The sequence below is a fragment of the Acanthaster planci genome, linkage group LG11 (genome assembly GCF_054643075.1).
Source record: "Acanthaster planci isolate LZ-2023a linkage group LG11, COTS_SCS, whole genome shotgun sequence".
In the NCBI taxonomy this organism is placed as follows: Eukaryota; Metazoa; Echinodermata; class Asteroidea; order Valvatida; family Acanthasteridae; genus Acanthaster; species Acanthaster planci.
The window spans coordinates 5,968,391-5,992,454 of record NC_141787.1 but is presented as its reverse complement, the minus strand read 5'-3'; the positions used below and the strand labels follow the sequence as shown (position 1 = coordinate 5,992,454).

General features: G+C 43.0%; 2 protein-coding genes across 3 annotated transcripts; both read left to right on the top strand.

Annotated features, from left to right (window-relative positions):
• The first annotated feature begins 1,746 nt into the window (after positions 1-1,746).
• Positions 1,747-11,664, top strand: LOC110990104 (scavenger receptor cysteine-rich type 1 protein M130-like). Of its 2 annotated transcripts, XM_022254940.2 has the most exons (6): positions 1,747-2,407; positions 2,890-3,231; positions 4,048-4,389; positions 5,544-5,933; positions 6,652-8,843; positions 10,742-11,664. In XM_022254940.2, the coding sequence occupies exons 1-6, from the start codon at positions 2,332-2,334 to the stop codon at positions 11,009-11,011; spliced, it is 3,612 nt and encodes a 1,203-aa protein (XP_022110632.2). In that variant the 5' UTR covers positions 1,747-2,331; the 3' UTR covers positions 11,012-11,664. The 2 variants fall into 2 exon arrangements, with proteins under 2 accessions (XP_022110632.2, XP_086999275.1); XM_087143149.1 differs by lacking the exon at positions 6,652-8,843 and having other exon boundaries at positions 10,742-10,951.
• Positions 11,665-11,815: 151 nt separating this feature from the next.
• Positions 11,816-23,196, top strand: LOC110990098 (uncharacterized). Its single transcript, XM_022254930.2, has 6 exons — positions 11,816-14,816; positions 15,282-15,629; positions 15,835-16,176; positions 16,643-17,032; positions 17,539-19,712; positions 22,175-23,196. Exons 1-6 carry the CDS (start codon positions 14,741-14,743, stop codon positions 22,442-22,444), a joined length of 3,600 nt encoding a protein of 1,199 aa, XP_022110622.2. The 5' UTR covers positions 11,816-14,740; the 3' UTR covers positions 22,445-23,196.
• The last annotated feature ends 868 nt before the right edge of the window (positions 23,197-24,064 follow it).

The following is a 24,064-nucleotide window of genomic DNA, read 5'->3' as shown; positions in this document are numbered from 1 at the left end:
AGAGGCCGCATAACCAATCCATGGCCTTACTGTGTTACGCCAAGGCGGGTTCACACGTAGCCAGGAAAACCCAGAATGAAAATTCATTATGACATAGGGAAAATTCAGCCCCAATTCACAGTTTTTGGGAATAACTTTCGGTCTGAGATAAGAATACATGTACATTGTAACAATGGACAATCAACATAGAACAGTGATTGCGATTTAAAGCAGAATAAGACTAAATTGAGGCAATGTTTTCAGGAGTACTACATGAATAACTCTAGAACCATAAAAAATGACCCCGGGTCTTGGTGACTTCAAAATCTGAAATTTAATCTTACAATGCAGTGTGTAATGTATTCATAAAATGCTTCAAACATTCGAATTGATTCGGCTTGACTCTTGATTGCAATGATAACTCACGAAACTTGTAAGAATGTGTAGCGGTCTCTGTTGACGGGGCCTCGGGCTTGCCCTCGGCCGACCCAACGAGCGGTTGAAGAGGCGACCGGCGGACAGGTCGATTTGGAGGCGTTCTACCGCAAGACACCAAAGCTATCTCGTAACACTAGCGGATCGCTACTATTCAGAATGGCGATGGGGCTTTAATCTCAGTATGTGAGAACTTCTAGGGGAACTCTACACCAAGGTTAACAATGACAAGTGCTGGATTCTCAGATAAGTCCCGTTTATTTATTAATCAAAATGGTCTCCTATTCAGGTGATTCCTACGTGGGTGATTTGGCGCATAATTTATGATTTACAACTGTCAATAAGCAATCACTACAATCCTAGCAATTAATTTAACGATTACAGGGCTGGTAATTTATAGTGGCGGGGAGGCTCAAATGAAGCCGCCCAGGTCCTGTTTCACCCTAACGGACGTACGGAACTAACCTACAGCACTGTTTATCTCCCAGGGGACTATCTTCGTCAGAGACTCACCGAGCTGCTCGTGCGTCAACAGAAGAGAGCAAACTGCGCGTGTGTGGCCCTTTTCCCGCCACGCACCAACCACAGGGCGCTAACAAGGCCAGCGCTCTAAATTGTGCGAAGACGTCGAGACGCCAGACTAATAAGCATAATTTATACAGAACTATAAGGGATACAAGCACAACTACAGGGGGCGCTCTAACCTCTCTATTTCGCTACAAATGCTTCAAAAAAATACCCAGGAAAATGTGAACACGAATTTTCAAAAACGATAAGACTGAATGCAGAATGTTCCACAATCACTCTGACAATATGACAGGGCAAAATTATCAAGGTGCTTCCCAATATTTAGCTATCTTTCACTGAACAGATGCTATCTATCAACGCGTCTACTGAGGGAGAAGCTTTGTATCACTGGGGTAGGCTCGACTAAACGTTTTGTGCATTCGCTGTAAATGGCCAAAAAGCCACTGAGACGCCATGCAATAACCTTTTGTCTGTGCGTGCTTCCCCATTATAGCTGTCTTTCACCAAACTATGCACGAATCAACCCGACGGAGGCAGCCAACGATCATTCCCCGACTCCATAATCGCTATTCGTGAAGATTCAGCCTAAACATCACCCTCGTTGATTAATAAGCAAGTCTCAAACAGGAAGTGAGAGATGTTGAAGACAACAAATGTCAACCTTACCCAACCCTCTGCACTTACACGGGATCCAGTGCCGACTTTTCGGGGCCCACCTAATAACAGTAAATTAGATCGACGAAAACACCATTATCCGAAAATTTGCAACATCCAATCTTGACTCCAACTACATATTCAAGGTTCTCAAATGTTGTGTCTTGGGAATAAATGAATGAAGAGGAAGTATGATATAACAATTTACACGGGCCCATAGGGATCGAAACGACGCTGCCATAGATGGTGAACATTCATTAGTTCTGCACTAGTGGCAAGAAACACAAAATGTGTGGTTTTCTTTATACGTAGATTCTCGTTACAAGCGAAGGAACTAACAAAGTTTCACAGATTTTGCAGTTTCAACAAAATATGACTCTTTGAGTGGACGGTGCACTCAAAGAACACGTAGAGCGTTCCAATTCCACCCTCCCGCCTCTTCGTCAAATATCGGTATACCCACGGAGACAGATCTCAGATTACCTGATATTGAGCCCGAGTTTCGTGTGTCAGCAATTACAAGCCTTTCAGCGGGTTGAATCCTCACGAATCCGTCTCGCTCTAACAGAGCGGCAATGGTCTAGGGAAATGTGTTCCCTTTGTGGGAACAAGCACACGTTTTAAGCCAGAAATGTCATTTCCGACACCCCCACGGTTTGATAAAACCATAATGGAAAGAGCCGACGACGCACTGTTCTCCCTGATTCTGAGTGAAGCGGTCGGCACACGATAGCGATGGACGTGATTCTTCCGTGCCTTCTCGGTCTCACGGTTGTGCTGCGACATGGTGAAGTGGTTGCCGGAACTCGAGGTAAATTTGTGCAGATTTATTGAAATTCACGTTTTATGCTTCAAAGCTTGGACATTTCATCCTTTGTACAGGAATAATATTAAATGGCTGCTCAACATGTCGGAGGTAATGATTCATCTTGAAAACTGTCAGAATAACAACTATTGCGATTTTGAAATTTTATAAAAGGCCCGGGGAAAGCATCGTGGGTGTACTGAGAAATATTTATCTGTTTCAACGCGCGCTCTTTAATTTATATACCGGTGGCTTCAATGCAAAGAGATAACAACATATAACTACGGGAACATTATTGCAAGTCGCTTGCCCGTCATGCTAAGCATAACATTTGTAGATTCAGCCTTGTTCCGCCGTCCCGTCAAATGCCTGGGCATTAATTTCTAATTTCCAGTATATTATGGTGCCAGGCAGCTTAACATAATGCTGTTGTGCTGTCGATGTGAAGGAGAAGTTTACTTTCATTATTTGTTCCTTTCTTTTGACAGCAAATTTAACGGGTCTTCGAGTTGTGGAAGGACGTTACCATAGCGAAGGGCGAGTCGAGGTCCGCCTGAACGGCCAGAAGTGGTGGGGATCGTACTGCACCATCGATGACCGTGACCTCTTGCACGGTGCAGGACGCGCGCTCTGCCGTCAGCTAGGATATCCTGCCTTGTTGGAGGCCAGCAACACCGCGCAGTTCGGGCAGGCCACAGGTCCAATATGGCTACAGGAAGTCAACTGTGGATACACCCTCCACCCCCTACACGAGTGCTACCTCCATCGGTGGATGCCAAGCTGGGGTGGTTGTGATCATATGGACGATGTTGGCATCAGGTGCTTCACTGGTAAGTAACAGAGAAGTGTCCAAGTGTCCTAAATTTCCAAGGTAAATCAAAACCTGACCAATAGCACAGATATGAAATGTTTGCAGTTAATATTTGCCAATAGATTACCTGCAGTTGGTACTTTGTGACCATGCTCGCCGGAAACCATTGTTACCAACCAGTTGATGTTGGCCAGTTGGATTACAGGGACAAAATTACTTTTCTGCGATTATGACGGTGGTGTAGGCGGGGGGAGGGGGCACGTGCCCCCCCCCACACAAAATTCCGGTGCCCCCTAGATGCCCCACCCCCACTGAAAAATACGGAATAGATAGGCCCTATTGAACAAGGCTGACAAAAACTTGTCCAAAAACCACGCCACTGGAAACTGGTGCCCTCCCATAAGATGCTGGTGCCCCCTTTGCACCCCTCGCTATTAAATCCTAGCTACACCATTGGATTATGATTAACCGTTAAATTTTGTTTATTGGTATTCGTACTCTTTACCTTAACCAACCTCACAGCCAATTAACCAAAGTACCCGTTCTTCAAAACATGCATGTTGCTTTTCCGTTTTAAGAGTTTCGCTAATGCTCTATACTTTGTAGGTGTGGTGTTTAAGCGAATGGAATTGTTAAATTTAATGAAAGAAAAGCAATCGCGAAATATGCTTGTCATTTTTCTTCCGTTGGCGAAAAATACCAAAGCCAAAAGTTCCAGATAGACCCACAGACTAAGTTAAAACTGATTTTGCCCGGCTTTCTTTACCAGTGTTTAAAACATTTCGAGTAGCATTATTTAACAATGACATCCGATGCTGCACTGTTTGGTTTGCAGGCAAGGTCCGTTTGGTTGGTGGAAAGCAAGAAAATGCTGGTAAAGTAGAGCTACAGATTGGTGACGACGAGTGGGTTTCCGTCGCGCATGGCAAGGTGCAACGCCGCGAGCTGGCATCCGACTTGGTCTGCCGATACTTGGGCTACCCATTCGCAATCGGTGCAACGCCGGAAAAGGCGGACAATGACACAGGGAGGTTCATCCATGCACTCCAAGCGTGCGACTGGGAAACACTGGACAACAGGAGAGCCCTCTTCGACTGTATTGACGAGTACCTGTTGACACTATACCAAAACCAGGGAAGGCAGTCTACAGCCCTGTTAGGTGTAGTCTGCGCCACAGGTAAGACAGCAGTGATGCGATTTTTTACGATTAGGGAGATGCCTTCAAATGACTTGATTTATATTCAGCTGCAGCATTTTATGGCAAATTCCCTGAACAGTGCAATATCGGGATGTTAAACGGGACCCTTATTGGGATTCGACAAGTCACGTTGGATCCCGTCTTTTGAGGGCCCTCAGAGACAAAGGGGAACTTGAGCTAGCTTGAGCAATCAATTAAGGCAAGTTCCAGTGGCTACTATAGTAAATTACCGGACGTTATAGGTTGCCCTTTCTTGTGGTCAATTATCATTACTGTTTTTGTCTATTTTATTGGTCTATATTTTAGTCGTTTTAAATGTGTATGTGCTATCTCTTTTGCTTATGGTGGAACAACTTTTCTTCTTGGTTTGCATAGTTTTATTTGCTTTTTCTTTTTAGTTTTAGCTTTTTTAGTTTTAGTATATGTATGTCGTTTTTATTTTGTCTTTGATCATTTACCATTTTATCTGGGGAACGATTTTTAGAAGGACTGAGGTCTGGTTCACGACCCATGAAATGGTCAAAATTATTAATAACAATAAATAATAGTAACGTCATAAACAGAGGGAACCATTCCCATGAAAGTAACTGTACGATACTTCAGTGACCATTGCGAGAATCGCAACCAAAGGTGAAATGTGAGTAACGATGAGATTTTTAAAAATCGATCAACTAGGGTGGTTAGAGTGTAACAGGATTGCGCATGGTCAATATTAAAAACCAATCGATGACTGGTTTAACTGTGGGGCGCCCAAACCTGCCCATAGTTGGTACCGCTATATCTTTGTCTTAAGCACTTCATGTCTTTGACAAACAAAACTAAAATAACTAACTTTCTCCGTCAAGTTGGGAAACACGTCTTAATTTTTTTAAAAATGAAATTGGTCCACTTCCCCCTCCCTTTTATCAAAGAATCAAATACTACCGATTAGTGAAATTCCCAAAATTCGGCTGAAACTGTGATTCGTGATTTTCATAGAATCTTTTGACAGCTCGATTGAGAGTAATGACTACAAGTGCTTATAATAACTATCGAGATGATTTATAAATTCACCATAACGTTAGGTGGTTACAATACCTGAGCATTTCAGGAAAAAGTGATATCCCCCTGCAACTTTTGTTTTCTTTTATCAGAGAATGAAATACTACCGAATACTTCAACTCCAGAATTTCGGTTGAATCCACTGGGCACCGGTTTGAATGAATCGCGGCATCTTGGGTTTCTTGAGGGCCGCTACAATGGCTCCGAGTGGAGGACTATCTGTGTCCACAAACTCGATACGTGTCCGGGGGTAATCTTTCGAGGTCTCGCCAACCTGGCCTGCCGAGACATTGGCTATCCCCGGGCCGAGAATCGGAGGGATATTCGGTATTCACAGGCTAGCTACAAGAGCACCGGAAATGATCTCGTTCTGAGATACACGTACCTGAGAGAAACACACACCAATGGGAAGCGATGGTTATTTGGACAGAACTCTTGTCAAGACCACGATTATAATCTGATCTTGGTGGAATGCGATACAGGTAATTCAAATGCATTTATTGTTGTGCTTCAGATGAAGCTACCGGTTTAAGTGAAACGCTGCAATCCATGGAATGGTCTAGGATCTCGCTACCAATTAAAAAAATGAAAAGCTGATTTGGGTGGATGTGACATTGCAGACAAAATGTGATTTTGGCAACCACCAACTGAATTAAATCACATCTATTCGAAATTTGAGCCCAGTATCATGGTGTGATATTGGTTAAGTGGTAGACAGTGGACGCGATTTTGGAAAGGAACGGGATATGACATAATCCCGTTTGTTATTTCTGACTAGGATGTGATTGTGGTGGTGTGGATGTGATACTGGATAATCCCTTACCAAACTCGATCCTAACGAGAAGCGATTTTACATTTTTGTAGATCGTTCACGGTGAGATTTCTCAGGATTCAAAAAAGACAGGACTCTTGGTGTTTCGCAAATATTACTTTGTCAGAGGTCCAGTTGGTCGATCAAAAACGAGTTCTTTGTAATAAGGGAAACAAAGGCAAAGGAGTGCCTTGTGCTGGCTCATTTGGAAAGGGTTGACTTTAGACTCTGGCGTGTGATGACCTGATCCACACACAGACGAACTTCTGTAATCTTTCTTTCGATCTCCATATATCTTGCTGTGTAAAAAGCTTTACAAAGGTTAGGCCTAATTCAATTCGTTTTTTTAATATAGGCCTACTCAACTAGTTACGGTATATTTCTTTCAGGTGTCACAATGTATGGGTTAACAGTGTACCCCTGTCCGTCAGAGTCTTGCCAAGGACGCTGCGGAAGCCATGCGAGTGAGAGGCAATGTGGCTGCGATGCGTTATGTATGCTGTGTAATGACTGCTGTTATGATTACTATAAGTGGTGTCCGTCGAACCTATCTAACGTTTCGAAAGAACTCTGGCTAGCTGCGTCATCACATGAGCTGTTGTCTTGTGTCGTTGTTGGGGACAAACGTGCAGTGATCATACGCGGATGTCCTAGGGAATGGCAAGATAAGGAGGAGACTCCACCGTGTGTGAATGATTCCAGATTGGTGCAAGTTGCTTATAGAGATACAACGTTTGTTCGTATGTACTGCGCGTTGTGTCTTTACAAGAATACTGTAATCATCAATACAGTGCTTGCAGAACACCAGAGCTCTGCTGATATTTTGAATAGCGATAGCAGCGACGAGGAATATAACTTCAACTCTAGCGATACTACACACGCTACACAGGACGAACGGCTTAACTTTACTTACACGAGTTATGATGTTGGAATTGACAATTGCAGCGCTCCCGACATCAGGGTGGAGATCCAGACTGGTTGTCGCGCGTATTCAGCTCCCATCGTTGCACCAGATGGGTTGGTTTATAAGAATCCACACTGTGCACACTGTAACGGGATGCATCTTTTCGCCTTGGACTACAGCCCTTGTCGAGATAGCCCCGTTTGTTCTGGTGTAAAATCACCGAGTGTCTTTGCCAGAACGGTACATATTTACACTCCAGAAACATCAAATGATTTCAGTTTACTCAGGGAGGCTTACTGCTTCGACAAGCAGTATGCGTTACTCGTCCAGTCACCCATCCTGAATCCTCCTGAAAAGGAACAGAACACTTCATCACTGCCCCAACCATCAGGAGTGATGATGTGTTATCTTTTTTTACTCAGTCAGCAAAATGTCAAATTGACCTGGCCATTTTATTTAGCTGCCATCAAAGGCACAGAAGTTTCTGGCTTTGGAAAGGGTGCCTCTGGAGTGAGTACGTCGTATCTTGAAAATATTACCGAGTTTGAAGCCTTGCTTGATGAGAGTGCCTTGGACCAGACAGATGGTACAAGGGAATGGGTCGTTAGGTGCGGTATTACAAGAGTGGACTTCGTCGAGACCTGCGGGTTGATCGCTGGTTCCATCGAGCCGTGTGAAGACTCTTTGTACACGACCAAAGCCGAGATCTTGACAACCTTTAATTTCAGTGGAATCCAGGTCGTTTATGTCGGTGGGGGGCTTCTAGTTGAATCAAAATGGGTGTCCTTCAATCGGTCATACCGTTACCAACCAAAGCTCTCAAAAACATCCGCTAAAGACACTGGTAGGCCTATAGAAGTGTGTGGTGAACCTTACGTCAACGAAGAATGTCAAATACCCCTGACTCAATCGACGAGGTTGTTGACCATGGGAGGTGCCCCAGCGGTAGAATACAAAAGAAAAGTGTTCTTCAAAGACCATGTCGTGTATTTGCCTGACGATCGGATCCTTATCTGTGACATTGTTTTTGCAAAGAGAGACCCACTGCAGACATTTAATTGCGTGGCTTTCAGCGTGTCAGCAACAACCCTCTTTGCAACGTTTATCACTTATTGTGCTTTCCCAGTCCTAAGGAATGTTCCAGGTCGCGCCATCATGAGCCTGAGTGCTGCAATGACTGCGGCTCAGTTGCTGACTATCATAACTTTTGGAAAAACAGAACCCGAAGCATTCTGCCTCACCGTGGCTACAGTAATGCATCTCCTGTGGTTGTCAACATTTACTTGGACCAATGTCCTCGCTTTCGACCTTGCAAGGACCTTCTCATCCAAGCAAGCTCGCCGCCCTGGTAGGTACGTCTTCTCAGTCTACAGTTTGTACGGCTGGGGCGTTCCTCTTCTGATTGTTGCGACATGTCTCGCCGTCCACTTTGCAGACAGTGGAGGGATTGATTTCCGGTATGGAATGGGTCCTGGGGAGGACTCCTGCTGGCTGTCTGGAAAACACGCCGTTGTTATAGCCTTTGTTGCTCCAATCGCATGCTGCCTGGTAGCTAACATCATCATGTTTGCCTGGACGGTGCGTAGTGTGCATGCATCGCTCGTGGCAGCTGCTCTGGTTCATACTCGTCAATCCAAGGCCAAAGAGAAGATCAGAGAATTTGGGATCTATCTCAAAGTAAGTTGATTCAAATTAGACCTCTCTCTTCCTAACCCTTCACAATTTCTAAAGCCAATAGTGCATCAGCAATCGTAATATGCTTTGGTCTGAATAATGTTAGGCCTATACCGAAAACATTCTGATATGATCAAACGGTTGGCCATAGGTGGCCTACATAATTCTGACAGCAAGTGTTAACAGAGATGTTTGTGTATGTTTTCAAGATTGTTTAAGCCATGCGTTGTCTTCAGAGCTTACAAAGTATTTACCTATATAGTGAGCGACATACGCGATCAGGAATTGAGCGAGTTTGAAAATCTTTACTGAAATCTGAACACATGATGAAGCTTTAAATGCAATTGGCAAAGTCTAATACACGTGTAGACACCATAATGATGCCAATCTGTTTTCGTGTCCTATTGGGGCTCAGTGAATCTTGTCTCACCTCACTGCCATGTGAAAGTGCACATATATGTGAACATCTTGCGATGTCATTATTCTTTTAGTTTATGGGTGTATTAGCAACCATAAAACAGTCGAACTGGTTCATATAGGTGCACTGCGCTACGGACAAGACCGGGAAATGACCTGGATTTTTTTCCACGCGGCTAGGCCCTGCAATTTTGTGGGCGTGGCCGCTCGCAGGGTACAGCTTGCATTGCCCTGCACCTGCTTAACTCTTCACGAGTTGCTCCCATACGCATCATGCGTGGCAGACTGGCTAACGAACTCCTCGGCTGGATGCACGTTAAAATTAAAATTGAAAATGAGAGTTAAACCATATACTTCGATTTCATATAAATGATACCATCTCGTGATTGAATTCTCCACTGTGACATTAAGGACTGTTTCTGGTCGTTACGCTTGGGCTAGGACGTCTGCTGATCTCATTGTGCGGCAGTGTTTTGACTGTTTTCCAAAGTTCTTATCCCAGTAAACGTTGAACGTGAAAGAGTTCATCGCGTTGAACAGCAGTGGGTAGTGTAACCAAGAAGTGCAACTGAGTTTTGTGTCCGTCAAAATGCCAGGTAGTCATAACACATGCCACAGGTTTGCTTTGTTTTGGTTTACGATGGCGAAAGACAAAATATGTTTCATTCGCTGTTTAATGCGTCGCAGTTGACTCCCCAACACTTCCCTATAAAACTATTTGAAAATATACACGAAGACAGTCTATCTCCTAAAGAAGCCTATTAACTGAACGTGCACATATGATATAGCTCCATGTATGTTGTTTTGATTAGCCTACGCGTAGGACTAGCATGTTTTACACCGATTGCTAAGGCCGGTTAAAATGGCTTGGTTATCATCACTCAAAAGTATATTTTTGGGTCGGGAGGACCTTTGATATTTGATATACTTTAAGTAAGTATTTTCCAGACTTTTCAGATTAAAATTACCTTTCTTGTACAGTATTTTAACGTTTAACAGACACGTGAGGCTTGACTTGGGCTTCAATTTTTGCCCTCATCACCATCGCCTCGAGCCTGTATTTTTCTTAACACCCATGACATGTACATGCACGTACATACATGTACATTGAAACGTGAGCAGCAGCGATCGACCGTACCCGGCCCAACTCAATTGGTCATGGTTGAGGGCAAGACAAACGAATCAAGATAAAACAAGACAATTTTTGTGAGGCATACACATTTTCAAGGTTGAAAAGGGCCGGAAATTTGTTAAAAGTTGGAAATATTAAATATCAAAAAACCGGGGCGGTAGAGAACATCCGGTCTCGGTTGATGAAAAACAAGGAATTAATTTTAATTGGTCTAACCAGTTTCGGTTTATACTTAAGACGCAAACAAATATCAAATGCACAGACAGTCGCTGAAACAGCATCAGTGCAAATTGCAAAGCACTGAATCGCGTTTCATTAAAACTTGTATTTATAATTTACTCTGAACACTTAGATTTCTGGTGTCATGGGGTTCACGTGGATCTTCGGTTGCCTTGCCAACCGCATCAACCATGAGGTCCTCTGGTACCTCTTCGTCGTCCTCAACTCCCTGCAAGGGGTCTTCATCTTCCTCTCCTTTGGCTGCAACCGCCGCATCCGGGACCTCTGGAGGGAGAAACTTGGCTTGAAGCCGCAAAGCGGCACCTCCTCGGACGCAAAAACCAAGAAATCCTCTGAGAATGTGCGCGTGAAGAGCTCAGATCAAAGCGCTTCAAATGTGTAGAATGAATTTATATTTTGGTTCTTATTCAATGGATGTGCGGACGGTTATAATTATATTGGCATGTAAAAAACACCAACTGCATGACGGAGAGGTTGTACAGATATAACAGTAATATATATAAAAGATAATTTTGCTTACAAACATCAGAATTTTCATGTCCAGTTGATATCAAAGTTTTTTCAATTGCTCATAATTCTCTTGTAGAAACCAAATATCTTCTCGTAAACTCCATCTAAAGGGAGATGAACACTGACTTTTGTACAGAAATAATATTGAAAATACATATATTATAGATCGTTATTGATGTTTCCGGATCTCAAACACCTCGCCACTTCAAGCCAGCGCAAGTGCGATTCCACGTTTATAACAGAGAGAAGTCTGTAACTGGTTGTATTTTTCAATGAACAGTGGCTTGCATGGATAGGTTGTGTACGTATACAATCCAAAAGTTTAATTTCTGTGGCCTGTAGATGTTTAAATAATTTTAATTACAAAGAGTGCTAACTTTCACCAAGCAAGTCACAGACAGCTTTACACAAACATATATCGTTATATCTCCTAACCTCCGTTTTAAGTTTACTCTACAAATGAATTCAATCTTTCTTTGATCCGCTCAGGCAAGGTTAATAAAAAAAATGCCATAGTGGAGTTAATTCTTTGTGGTAAATTAATTATTGTTGCTAATTCCTTGTCATTGAAATTGTCCCAATCTGGGCTCGGAAGCTTGGGGTTCCTTTTATTTATAAAGGGTTGCCGTTGGAGTTCCAGCCGGGGCGGAGTGTTGCCTATCAGGTGCAGTACTCTCCAGGGAAGACAGCACACAGGTTCGGGGAGATGCTACACTGTACAACCCAAGCGTTTAACTTCTAAATGCAGATCAAACGCAAATACACCTTTTAAACATTTTGACACGTTTATAAATAAACACGACACGTTCATATGCTGAACACACTATTTTGTTAATAAACGCCACTTATATTTGTGATAAAATAACACGGAGGTGTTCAGCATATGTTAGGTTTTTAAACACTATGAATCGTAAACCTGTTTGTAATGTGTACACTTTTATGACACGTTTATAAAGGGTGCAGTGTTTATTAACTACACACTGGGTAACGATGACATACACGTGTTCAAGTCATACGCAGTGACGTCAAGAGTGGCAAGCTAACACTTCGATTTCATGTAGATGACAGCATCTATTAATTGAATTCTGCACTGTGATATCAACGACTATTTCTGGTCGCTACGCCTGGCTTAGGACGTCTGTTCACCTTATTGTGCGGCAGTATTCCTCAACGTTCTCAACCCAGTTAGCTGAAACGGAGAGTCGAACCCTGTACTTCGATTTCATGTCTGTGACAAGATCTACTAATTGAATTCTGCATGGTGAAATCAAGGACTTTTTTGGTCGTTACGCCTGGGTTATGACGTCTGTTGTTCTCTAGGATGACCGGGTTGAAGGGCAGTATAGGCAGTGTAACAGAAATGTCGGCTTTCAATCTGCCCAAATGCCAACCAGTCGCAACACACGCCATCGGTGCGAGTTGTTCTGTTTTGTTTCGGTAAAAGGTGGCAACACACATTTTTTTATTTGCTCTTTCAACACGCAAAAGCTGACTCCCCAACTCAACGTTTATATCCTCTTAAAACAAAGTTTTAATTTAAACTAAAAAGACAATCAAATCTAAGATACTTAACATGCACATTAGAAATTGCTCCACGTTGCTAGTTGTCTTGATTAGCAAACCTGTAGGACTAGCATCTTTTAAACCTTTTCCTATCTCATAAGATTTTGCTAATACTTCGTTTTAAAACGTGACAGTTATCAAGCGTGCTTACAAACTGCTATCGAGACTGCATTAATGCGAAGTCAGAAAGGTTTGCAAGTACTGAATTCTGTATTAAGACAACATCTATTCTTAATTCTCTCTAAACACTTATATTTGTGGCATCATGGGATTCTCGTAGATCGTCGGTTGCCTTGCCAACCGCATCTACCATGAGGTCCTCTGGTACCTCTTCAGTACAACAGCCCTTGTTCAGAATTTTTGTGTCCAGTTGACACTGAACTTCGTTGTAATTGCTCCTTCTTCTGTAGAAACCGGGTATCACCACTTAGACTAAACTGGAGGGGAGATGAATACCGAGTTTTGCACAGAAATTACACTTACAAAACGTGTATTACAGACCCCTCTCGATATTTTCTGGATCTCGAACACCTCACCACCTCGAGTATGCATACAAATTTACAACAGAAAGAAATAGTGGTGAATGTTGGGGACATGGCCACGCAGTGGGTGCATGCACACTAATTTCCAAGGGACACTGAAAGCAAATTAAACAGTACGTGTAACTTCACTGCTTGTGCTGCAGACAGTGCCAAATAGTGTGCCATAGGCAGAGGACTGTCTGAACTGAAACCCGTCGTTTGCAGAACTTGTCCCATTTTAAGCGGCCAGGCTCAGTCCACGATTTGTAGCAGCAACTAACACACTGCCTTTTCTCTTCGATGAAAACGAGGTTATCTAAACTCCCTCCACGTTCAAGTAAGACCTCTGTCCTCAGACGTTTTATATGTAACCTGGGACAAATTTGATCAGAAGAAAAGTCTGGCATATGATTACAATCTATTCACCCCGTGTAACACCACATGTCGGCGTGATCGTTCACTAATTCCACGCCGGTGGCGAGGGAAACTCAATATTGATTTAGTGTGTGTGTATGTTTTTCTTTTGCCATTTCTAGGATACTGTTTCTGTCAAACACTGTATGTAACTCTTGTGGCCTATTCGTCTCTTGCTTTTTAATGTAATCTTGTTTGCTGTACATGTAGTGTAGGCTACTGTCGAAGTCACTTGTCCTTATACCTCATGCTTTTTCATTGTATGTTATGCCTACTGTAATAGCATCACAAATGAAATAAAAATTGGATGGGGAAAATGCCTCTGGCTTCTCCTGAACCCTTTGCTGACATTTTGGTATAACCATATAAAATCTAAATCCATTCAGATTCAACCCGTTTTTTAACTTAAATCTTTCCAACCCATGATGTGCATTCGATGTGTATGTCAGCTCGAATACACCAAACAAAATAACAAACCGCATCAACAGAAAATTCAAATTTGGTATCGTTTCAGAGAAAAGGGGAATAAAGGCAATCCTTGCACCTTTGTGTTGCCTTTATTGTGATTTTCAATTTCTGTATTTTGCGCAATCAACACATGTACTGTACATCAGTTAGACTAGTGAGTAGTACACTGGGGTTCCGGTCTGACGCAGAAAACCAGTGGGTTGAAAATTCAAAGTGGAATCGCCAAAAAAAATGCTTGTAATATCGTATATGTCAGGAGCACTTAAACATTTTAATAATAATGAAAAGCTGTGCATGTTGCAGAAATGCAGAGCAAATGGGGTCTTTTTATTTCTATTCAATGAACGGGAATATACATTGCAATATGCGTTTAAAAAATGGTTTCATTTCTCTTTTGTTCTAACTATTAAGCCTCATGCAGCGCTGCCAATTCGAAGTCTCTCGGGATAGAATTCCCAATCAGTCTTGCTCCAACAGAGCGGCAAGACTCTGGCGATTGTTTTTCTTACTCTTGAAATAAAACACCTAAGCTTGGAAATTTCATTTCCAAACAACTCATGCAAAACCAGAAATGATAGGGTATTTCGAACATTCTTCGCATTACTCCTGAGTGAAGCAGTCGGTACACCTTCGCAATGAACGTTATTCTTCTCTGCCTTCTCGGTCTAACAGTAGTGGTACGATATGCTCAAGTGGTTGCCGTGACTCGAGGTACGTACGTCTAATTAGAACCATCTTGTATGTTGAAGTTTGGATATTTACACCTTCAAGTTGTAGAGATGAGAGCCGAATGCCATTCTCAACATTTTATAGATGTAGTCAGACTAGTTGGATAGATAGACTATGACAATTTCAGAGTTTTCTTGTCGTTTTCACGATTTTGATTTTGGTATATGATATATTGGTTTTTGAACACTAACGTAAAATGTTTACTTGTTTTAATGTGCGTTCACATTTATTACATCAGTGCCTTGAGGGCAGAGTTGTGACACAGGAATGGAACATCCCTATGGGCATTATAATTGGATAATTGTGGGTTCGGCCTTGTTCTGAGTCCCTAAATGAATGCATGATTGCTTGCCTCTAATTGCTCGGCTCCTACACAGTTTTCCGTTATACTTTCACTATGAAGGTAATATTTTTTAACTTCAGATCCTCTTTCTCTTCTTTCGACAGCAAATTTTTCTTCATCAAATCTTCGCATTGTGGATGGACGTTACCATAACGAGGGGCGAGTTGAGGTCCGCCTAACTGGCCAGAAGTGGTGGGGGTCATACTGCACCACCAATGACCATGGCCTCCTGCATGGTGCAGGACGCGCACTTTGCCGTCAGCTCGGGTTTCCCGCCTTGTTTGGGGCCAGCAACACCGCGCAGTTTGGGCGGACCACTGGTCCAATATGGCTACAGGAAATAGATTGTGGAACAACCCTCAGACCCCTGGACGAATGCAGTTTGGATCCTTGGATTCCAGAATATTATGGCTGCTATCATATTCATGATGTTGGGATCAGGTGCTTCACTGGTAAGACAATTTTTTACCAATATTCCATCAAGTATAGGTATGAATGTTTACAATCAATATAATTTGTCATATTCAACTGGCTGGTAACATGTTTGTCTATTTTCTGAGGCCAAATTATTTCTTCAATTCAAAATGTTAACCATCTTGTTAACAAAGATCTTGACTTACTGAAAGTATTAGATAACATAACCAATTCGATTTGCAGGTAAGGTTCGCTTGGTCGGCGGAAGGCACGAGAATGCTGGAAAAGTAGAGCTACAGATTGGAGATGACGAGTGGGTTTCCCTGGCATACAACAATGTGAAAAACCACGAGCTAGCGTCTGACCTGGTCTGCAGACACCTGGGCTACCCATCTGCGGTCGGATCAACTCCGGAAAAGGCCGACAATGGCACTGGGAGCTTCATATGTACACTTGTGGCGTGCGATTGGGCGTCATCGGGCAAAAGGGGCGCCCTCTTCGATTGTATCGATGAAAACCCATTGACGATGTGCCAAAACCAAGAAAGGCAGTCCACAATCCTATTTGGAGTAGTCTGCGCCACGGGTGAGACGCCAGCGATGTTAATGACACTTTACGAGTTAATTTCTCAAAGCACAGACCGAGCATTGTCGATTATTACAAACATAATTGACATAAAGTTTCCCTTCTTTTAAACAAGGTGATGTATCCACTGTGCCCTTATCACTGGGGCTCGGCGTGTTGTACTTTTCCCCGTGCTGTCTGGCAGTTTTTCAAATCAAATAAGTCACATGCTGGCAGCGCAGCTTGATTTGAATACCAACCCGCTGGTTTATACACCTAGACAACAAACATACAGAGACCAACTTCAAACCTTTTGAAAGTGGCTGATTCTGCGACTTATATGGAGTCTCTCAAACTCGATTTGGAGTGCACTGAGCAGCACTTATATTAACCCACATAATTTACACATTCACGATAGCATTGGCCGCACCACATGAATATCTTTACGCGTAATTTATATCCCGCACAACCTTTTTTTTTTCATCAGAGAATGAAATACTACCGCCTAGTGCAACACCAGAATTTCGGCTCAATCCTCGGGGCGTCGGTTTGAGTGGATCGTGGCATCTTGGATTTCTTGAGGGCCGCTACAATGGCTCCGACTGGAGAACTATCTGCGTTCACCGACCCGAAGCATGTCTGCCAAATTCCTTCAGGGATCTCGCCAACCCAGCCTGCCGAGACATTGGCTATCCCCGGGCCGAACACTGGAAGGAGATACGGTACTCACAGTCTAACTTCAATGGCACCGGGAATGATCTTGTGCTGAGATACACGTACGTGAAAGAAAAGCACGGCAATGGGCAGCGATGGTTGTATGGACAGAAAGCTTGTCAAGACAACGATTTTTTTGTAGTCTTCGTGGAATGCGATACAGGTAATTAAAGGCATGTACTAGGTTTTAGACGAAACTACTGGCAAAAGTAAATAGGGTGCATTTCAGTGGAACTAAGAATTGCAGATTTCACAAGAAAAAAATACAAGCTTGTCTCGCCACGGGGAACTTCGAAATGTTTGGTGGCACCACACAAGCCGGTCCTTTCCAAAAGTAGTACACATACTCACAACTACTGCACATGCTCAGAAATGGCAAATGCGACCGGTTAGTCTGCCGCCACCAATTAAGCGTCCTTTAGGCTCTCATTCTTTTTTCTGGATTGTTAGCATAACAAAAGGAAATAGAACATGGCACAGGGGTACTTTTGTGCTGGTTCTTGTCGTATGCCTAGACTTGAGACTATAGCTTGTGATAACCTGATTTACACTCTGCGTATTCTCGAACTTCTGTGATCTCTCGTAGTAACGGCACAAACAAAACTATCTATGTTGATTATTCAGTGCAATTTTTATGACACTCAACTAATTTCTGTATATCTCTTTCAGGTGTCACAATGTATGGGTTAACAGTGTACCCCTGTCGATCACAGTCTTGCCAAGGACGCTGCGGAAGCCCTGCGAGTGAGAGGCAATGTGGCTGCGATGCGTTGTGTGTGCAGTGTGAGGACTGCTGCTACGATTACCTTATATTGTGTCCTTCGGATCAATCAACTTTTCCGAGAGAACTCTGGCTGGTTGTGTCGTCACGTGAACTTTTGTCTTGTGTCATGGTTGAGGACAAACGTGCAGTGACCACACGCGGATGTCCTACGGAGTGGTTGGATAAGGACGAGACTGAACCGTGTCAGAATGACTCCAGATTGGTGCAGGTTGCATATAGCGACGCAACGTTTGTTCATGATACGTACTGCGTGTTGTGTTTTCACAACGACTCCGTAATCATTACGACAGAGCTTGCAGGACAGGAATATAGCTCTTCCTATCACTTTATCATTACCGAATACGACGCACATGAAGAAGGGCTTGACTCTATCTATACAAGCTATGATGTTGGGATTGACAACTGTAGTGCTCTTAACGTCAGTGCGACGATCAGGTCTGGTTGTCGCGCGTATTCAGCTCCCGTCGTTGCACCAGATGGGTTGGTTTATAAGAATCCACACTGTGCATACTGTAACGGGTTGGATCTTTTTGCCTTGGACTACAGCCGCTGTTTACTGGAATTAAACGCTTGTGAGGATCCCATCGTTCTAAATGATAATATCCGTGATTACCTTGGCAGACAACTTTATATTTTCACTCCACAGAAATCTACTGACTTCGTGTTACTGGGAGATGTTTATTGCTTCGACAAGCAGTATGCGTTACTCGTCCAATCATCCACCACAGACCCTCCTGAGACGGATCAGAAGACAACACAGCCCAAACCATCAGGACTGATGATGTGTTACCTTCTTACGCTCAGCCAGCAAAATGTGCAGTCAACCTGGCCGTTTTATTTAGCTGCCATCGAAGGAAGAGAGATTTCTGGCTTGGAAGGGAATGCATCAGGAGTTACAACGCCGTATCTTGGTAATGTTACTGACTTCGAGGCCTTGCTCGATGGTAGTGCATCAAACGAGGCAGGCAGTGCAAGGGAATGGGTCGTGAGGTGCGGTATCCGCAGAGCGGACTTTGTCGAAACCTGCGGGTTGATCGATGGTCCCTTCGAGCCCTGTAAAGAATCTTTGTACACGACCAAAGCCGAGATCTTGAAAGCCTTTAATTTCAGTGGAATCCAGGTCGTTTATGTCGGTGGGGGGCTTCTAATTGAGGCAAAACTGGTTTCTTTCAGTCGCTTTTACCGTTATCAACCGAAGTTTTCGAATATGCCTACTTCTGCTAAAGACACCGGTATAGAAGTGTGCGGTGAGCCTTACGTCAACGAGGAGTGCCGAACTCCTATGGCTCAATCGACGAGGTTGGTGACCATGGGAGGTGCACCAGCGGTAGAATACAAGAGAAAAGTGTTCTTCAAAGACAATGTCGTGTATTTGCCTGACGATCGGATCCTTATCTGTGACATTGTTTTCGTAAAGGAAGACCCACTAGAAAAGTTGAGTAGCGTGGCTTACAGCGTATCGACAGCAGCCCTCTTTGCAACGTTCATCACTTATTGTGCTTTCCCCGTCCTAAGGAATGTTCCAGGTCGTGCCATCATGAGCCTGAGTGCTGCAATGACAGTGGCTCAGTTGATGACTCTCATATTTTCCGGAAAAACGGAACCCAAAGCTTTCTGCGTCACCGTGGCCCCAGTGATGCATCTCCTGTGGCTGTCCACCTTCACCTGGTCCAATGTCCTCGCTTTTGACCTTGTGAGGACCTTCTCATCCAAGCAGGCCAGCCGCCCCGGCATGTGCAGCTTTTTAGTGTACAGTGCGTACGGATGGGGCGTCCCTCTTTTTATTGTTGCGGTGTGTCTCGCTGTCCACTTCGCCGGCGGTGAAGAGCTTGATTTCCGATATGGTATGGGTCCTGGGGAGGACTCCTGCTGGCTGTCTGGAAAGTATGCCATTGTTGTAGCCTTTGTTGCTCCAATCGCATGCTGCCTGGTGGCTAACATCATCATGTTCGCCTGGACGGTGCGTAGTGTGCATGCATCGCTGGTGGCAGCTGCTCTGGTTCATACTGGTCAATCCAAGGCCAAAGAGAAGATCAGAGAATTTGGGATCTATCTCAAAGTAAGTTAATCCTTTTTCATTGATGTATCAAATTCCTCACAGTTGGCAGCACAAATCTTGTGCCTTTGCACTCATATTATCCGCTCTCCTGAGAATAATATGGAATTCCCGTAGGCCTACACAGTTTCCCTACACAATAAACATATCCTCAAGTCGTCATTATTACGGGATAGAGCGGCACAATTGATTAGCTATCGTTTGTGTTGCACCTAATTTGAAATTCACGAAAAAATAGGCCTTACAACGGCTAGTGAGATATACATGTATATAGAATTTCATTTTTTGTCATGATTTTGGTTTTAAAGCAAGTAAGCGTGCTTGAAGTTATAATAAAAAGGTCCTCAATTGTTGGCGTTTACAAAAGATGTAGGTGTGTATGGGTGGGCCTTCGCCGCGTTAAGGGGACATTTCTTTAAGAAGGTCGAGGCCAAGTTGTGGGTACGAAAATTTGTCCCCATAAAGTTTTCAGTCCCCACAATGTCTATACATGTAATGTATTTGAACGCACACGTATTCCAAACAAGCTGACAAGCATTTCCCCTTACTACTTATACCAGACATTGTTTTGCTGTCATATTGTTAGCCGGGCAGTGGGCCAGCAGTGTTCTAAAAATATAATAAGAAATGGAGTGATTTATGCGGATTCTCGCTATAATTTAACACGTGGCAAGAAGTAGAGGCTTTTTATAAAGTTTCCAAATTGTAAAAAGGCTGGGGTCCAGTAAATTACTAGCATTGATCTGCATCTTAGAATTCATGGTTAACTGCGCATGCATAAGCGTGACAGATTAACCGAAATGCTCAGCCCATGCAGTGCAAACTAAAATTAATACTGAAACTGAAATGCAGTCAAAGCCTACTTCGATTTCATGTTAATGAAATCACCTCTTAAGTGTACTCTGGACTGTAATATAAAGGATTGTGGTTGATACGCTGGGTGAGTACATATATTTATATTATTGATTGCCAGTGTTTTTGGAACTTACATATTCGGAAACTTAATTAGCAACATCGCTCAAATGACATGACAGAAATCCTTGCGTGTAAAATAATTACATGTACGTACACTAAAAGTTGAAAAGTATGTCAAATAACACGAGGTTGTAAAATAAAGTTATTCATTTTTGCAAAATACTGTTTGAATATAAAATGTACACTTAGGCAATAGCCTAGTGTGGTAGAAGATCCTGAAATCAGGCAGGGCCACTGCCGGTAGGCTGGCTGGCTCAAAATGTTTGGAGTTCCCAAAATATCCCTAAATAAATATTATTGACACATAATAAACGATAACTCTGTACGAAATCGGGAATGTACGTATGGGAATGTACACTGCATGAACCCTAGGAGATCTACTCCCCAACTTATAAATTACGGTAGGAATCATGGAAGAATAATCCCAGCCATACCCCCACCGATGTCAAGTTCATGTATAGTGATGGGCCCACGCGACATCCAGGCATTACAGTGAATTGAATGACGCGTTCGCAGGTCACACAGAAGTCCCACCATACATAATCAAGTACACCTTTAATACTGTACATGTAAACGAATGTGCTCAAAGTGTGCTGTACACAATCGTAACACCCAACAGCGATGTACTGTGTAAAAACACTATGTTATGGTCATGAAAACACTTCCTAAACAAACTTTAACCTGACTAGCCACAAGTGTAGGGTCAACTAACATGTTCTAAGGTGATTAATGGTCCCGATGGTGTAAGTCAAGAGGGGCACTTAACCGAAGAAAGTTAAAATCGAGAATATAGGAGCAAACTTCCTCACCTGGGCGTTGCTGAAATCCAGCAGCGAAAAAGGGACACACACGTTAGAAAGTTCTAGAACAGCGCTAACGCGACGGTCCGTGTCTGAACTAACGGTTTTTACATATTGCTCCGCCATTAATAAATATGACACGTTGTAATTACTCTTCACCGCTGCAACACCTGGAATTAGCATGGATTATACACAAACCCGTGTTTACAATTTCACAATTTACACTCAGGCATTAATCAAGGTGCATAACCTTGTCGAAGAAGTGAAATGTGGACTCGAGAAGACTATTTGTTGTAGTGGATGTTGGTGCCATCAGGGCAAGGACACGATGTGGAATTGCGGACTGCATAATTATTAACTTTCGCTCCTTCAGGGCGCCGAATAAACTACAGGCCATACATAAAAAGAAGATTAAATGCACAGTCACTGACCACAGGTTCTTGATACGCCAGTTCCACCCTTAACAGCACATGAATTCACTACCACAAAAGAAAAATATCTAACTTTCCCGGGGAAATGCCCCATTGCATCTCAATGAAAGAGGCTTTTTTTAAAACCCAGCACGTGCCAAGTGCACCTGCCTCTGAAAGTGCACAAGACTCTAAGTTTACATGTAGAAAAGGTAAATGAAGCAAATTGGAAAGTTTAGAAAATCGTGCTAATCAGCATTTACTCTTTCTGAACATTTAGATTTCTGGCGTCATGGGGTTCACGTGGATCTTCGGTTGCCTTGCCAACCGCATCAACCATGAGGTCCTCTGGTACCTCTTCGTCATCCTCAACTCTCTGCAGGGGGTTTTGATCTTTTTCTTTTTTGGCTGCAACCACCGCATCCGGGACCTCTGGAGGGAGAAACTTGGCTTGAAGTCGCGAAGCGGGACCCCGTCGGACTCCCAAACCAAGAATACTCGTACAAATGTGCGGGTGATGCGTTCAAAGCAAAGCTCCTCAAATGTGTAAAATGGGTGAATTGGTTGGTTCCTGTTGAGGTGCCGCAGGCATCATTTGCTCTATTTTAGCAGAGGCAAAAATCACTCGCACTAAGGGCGAGGTTGAAGCATAGCGTAAATAGTTCTGGGTTGCTTTCCACACTAACATGAGTACGCCCTCCCATGTTTCGGATGCTTGCGTCCACTCCAGGTGGTTTTTTATGTTTAATCCACCGGAAAAAATACTATTTTGATAATAACGAAAATGACTCATTGGATTAATTGGTTTTGGTTGATTGATTATTGTTCCTGTTCCTTTATTATTGAACTTTTCCAAATCAAGTTTGGTAAGCTTGTGTTCTCTGTATAGGTTTTCCAGGTCAGTTTCGGCAAAAGAGCAGCCAATTAAGTTTTCATGCGTTGGAATTACAACCGTTTTTTCCACTCAAGTTTTTACTGTTGCTCAAATTTATATTTCAGGTACTCAATTTTGATTTCAGTTATTTGGATTCCTCTTAGAAGTTTTTCTTGTTCAATTTAGGACATCCTCGTTCTTTTCCGTGACGCACAATCGTCATTCAATTAGCAAAGCTGATTCGACTGGACGTTTTTGCTGATTTCCTTATTTTCGATTTCGAACTTCCTAACAATCAACATGTATTCGTTAGCACAGAAAAAAAAATTGAAAAAATGAAGAAAAAAATGGTTTTCAATAAGCTATTTGATGTAAGGTAGGGTGGGTGTCAAGTATACCAATTAAAAATGTAAAAGACGTATCTTGAACAGCGCCCCGTTAGGCATTTTTAAAAATGTTATTTACGTCATCCTCCATCCCTGCACCCAGTCTCCAGAACAAAATTACGACACTGGAACACCTGTACACCTGTGGAACATTTCATTGACATATTTTTGCATTGGCCTAATCCCTTTACTTCATTTTACTAATTTGAGTTTGGCCACTTTATTTTATCATTCCAGGGGTGGATACAGGAATTTTTCCATGGGGTAGGCCGGAGTGTTTTTTCTAAATATCACATTTACGGACAAGCGGCAAGGACGATGAAACATTACATGGCACACATTGCTTGCAATGGTACTGTTGAGCGCGTTTTTAAATTTATTTTAATAACTGTTTATTATTGTCCAACAATTATTACCTTTCGTCTCAGAGCAGGGGCTTTCGATCCCAACGGATCCAACCCTGCTTTCATTTCTATCTTTCAGTTCTTATGTTTTGTCTTGCAGTTCAATGTACAGAGTTGCTTATGTGTCCCACATCGGCCACCGTATTACCTTAAGCACGGCGACGTACGATCGTGAAAATAGCGTCGTCCTTTCAAATCTGGCAGCCGAATTCGACGCATACTACTAGTGAAAACATGTGGACGTCATTGAAGTTATTAAAGACTGTTTGGCAAATTGCGAAATCCCCGTGCAGGAAAAACATGAAGCTCGCATTATTTTATCCCATCAATTACACATATCATATGTACGCTTTAATTACATTCAAGGTAGTTCAACTGGCAAAATGATTATGCTTTGGAACCGTAAGCGCAGGCCAACAAACAATACAAACATCGTTGGCCTTGGCCTTGTAGGTGTGGTACATGTATAATATTGTTGAAGCTAATCTTGGGAATACTCGCTGTGA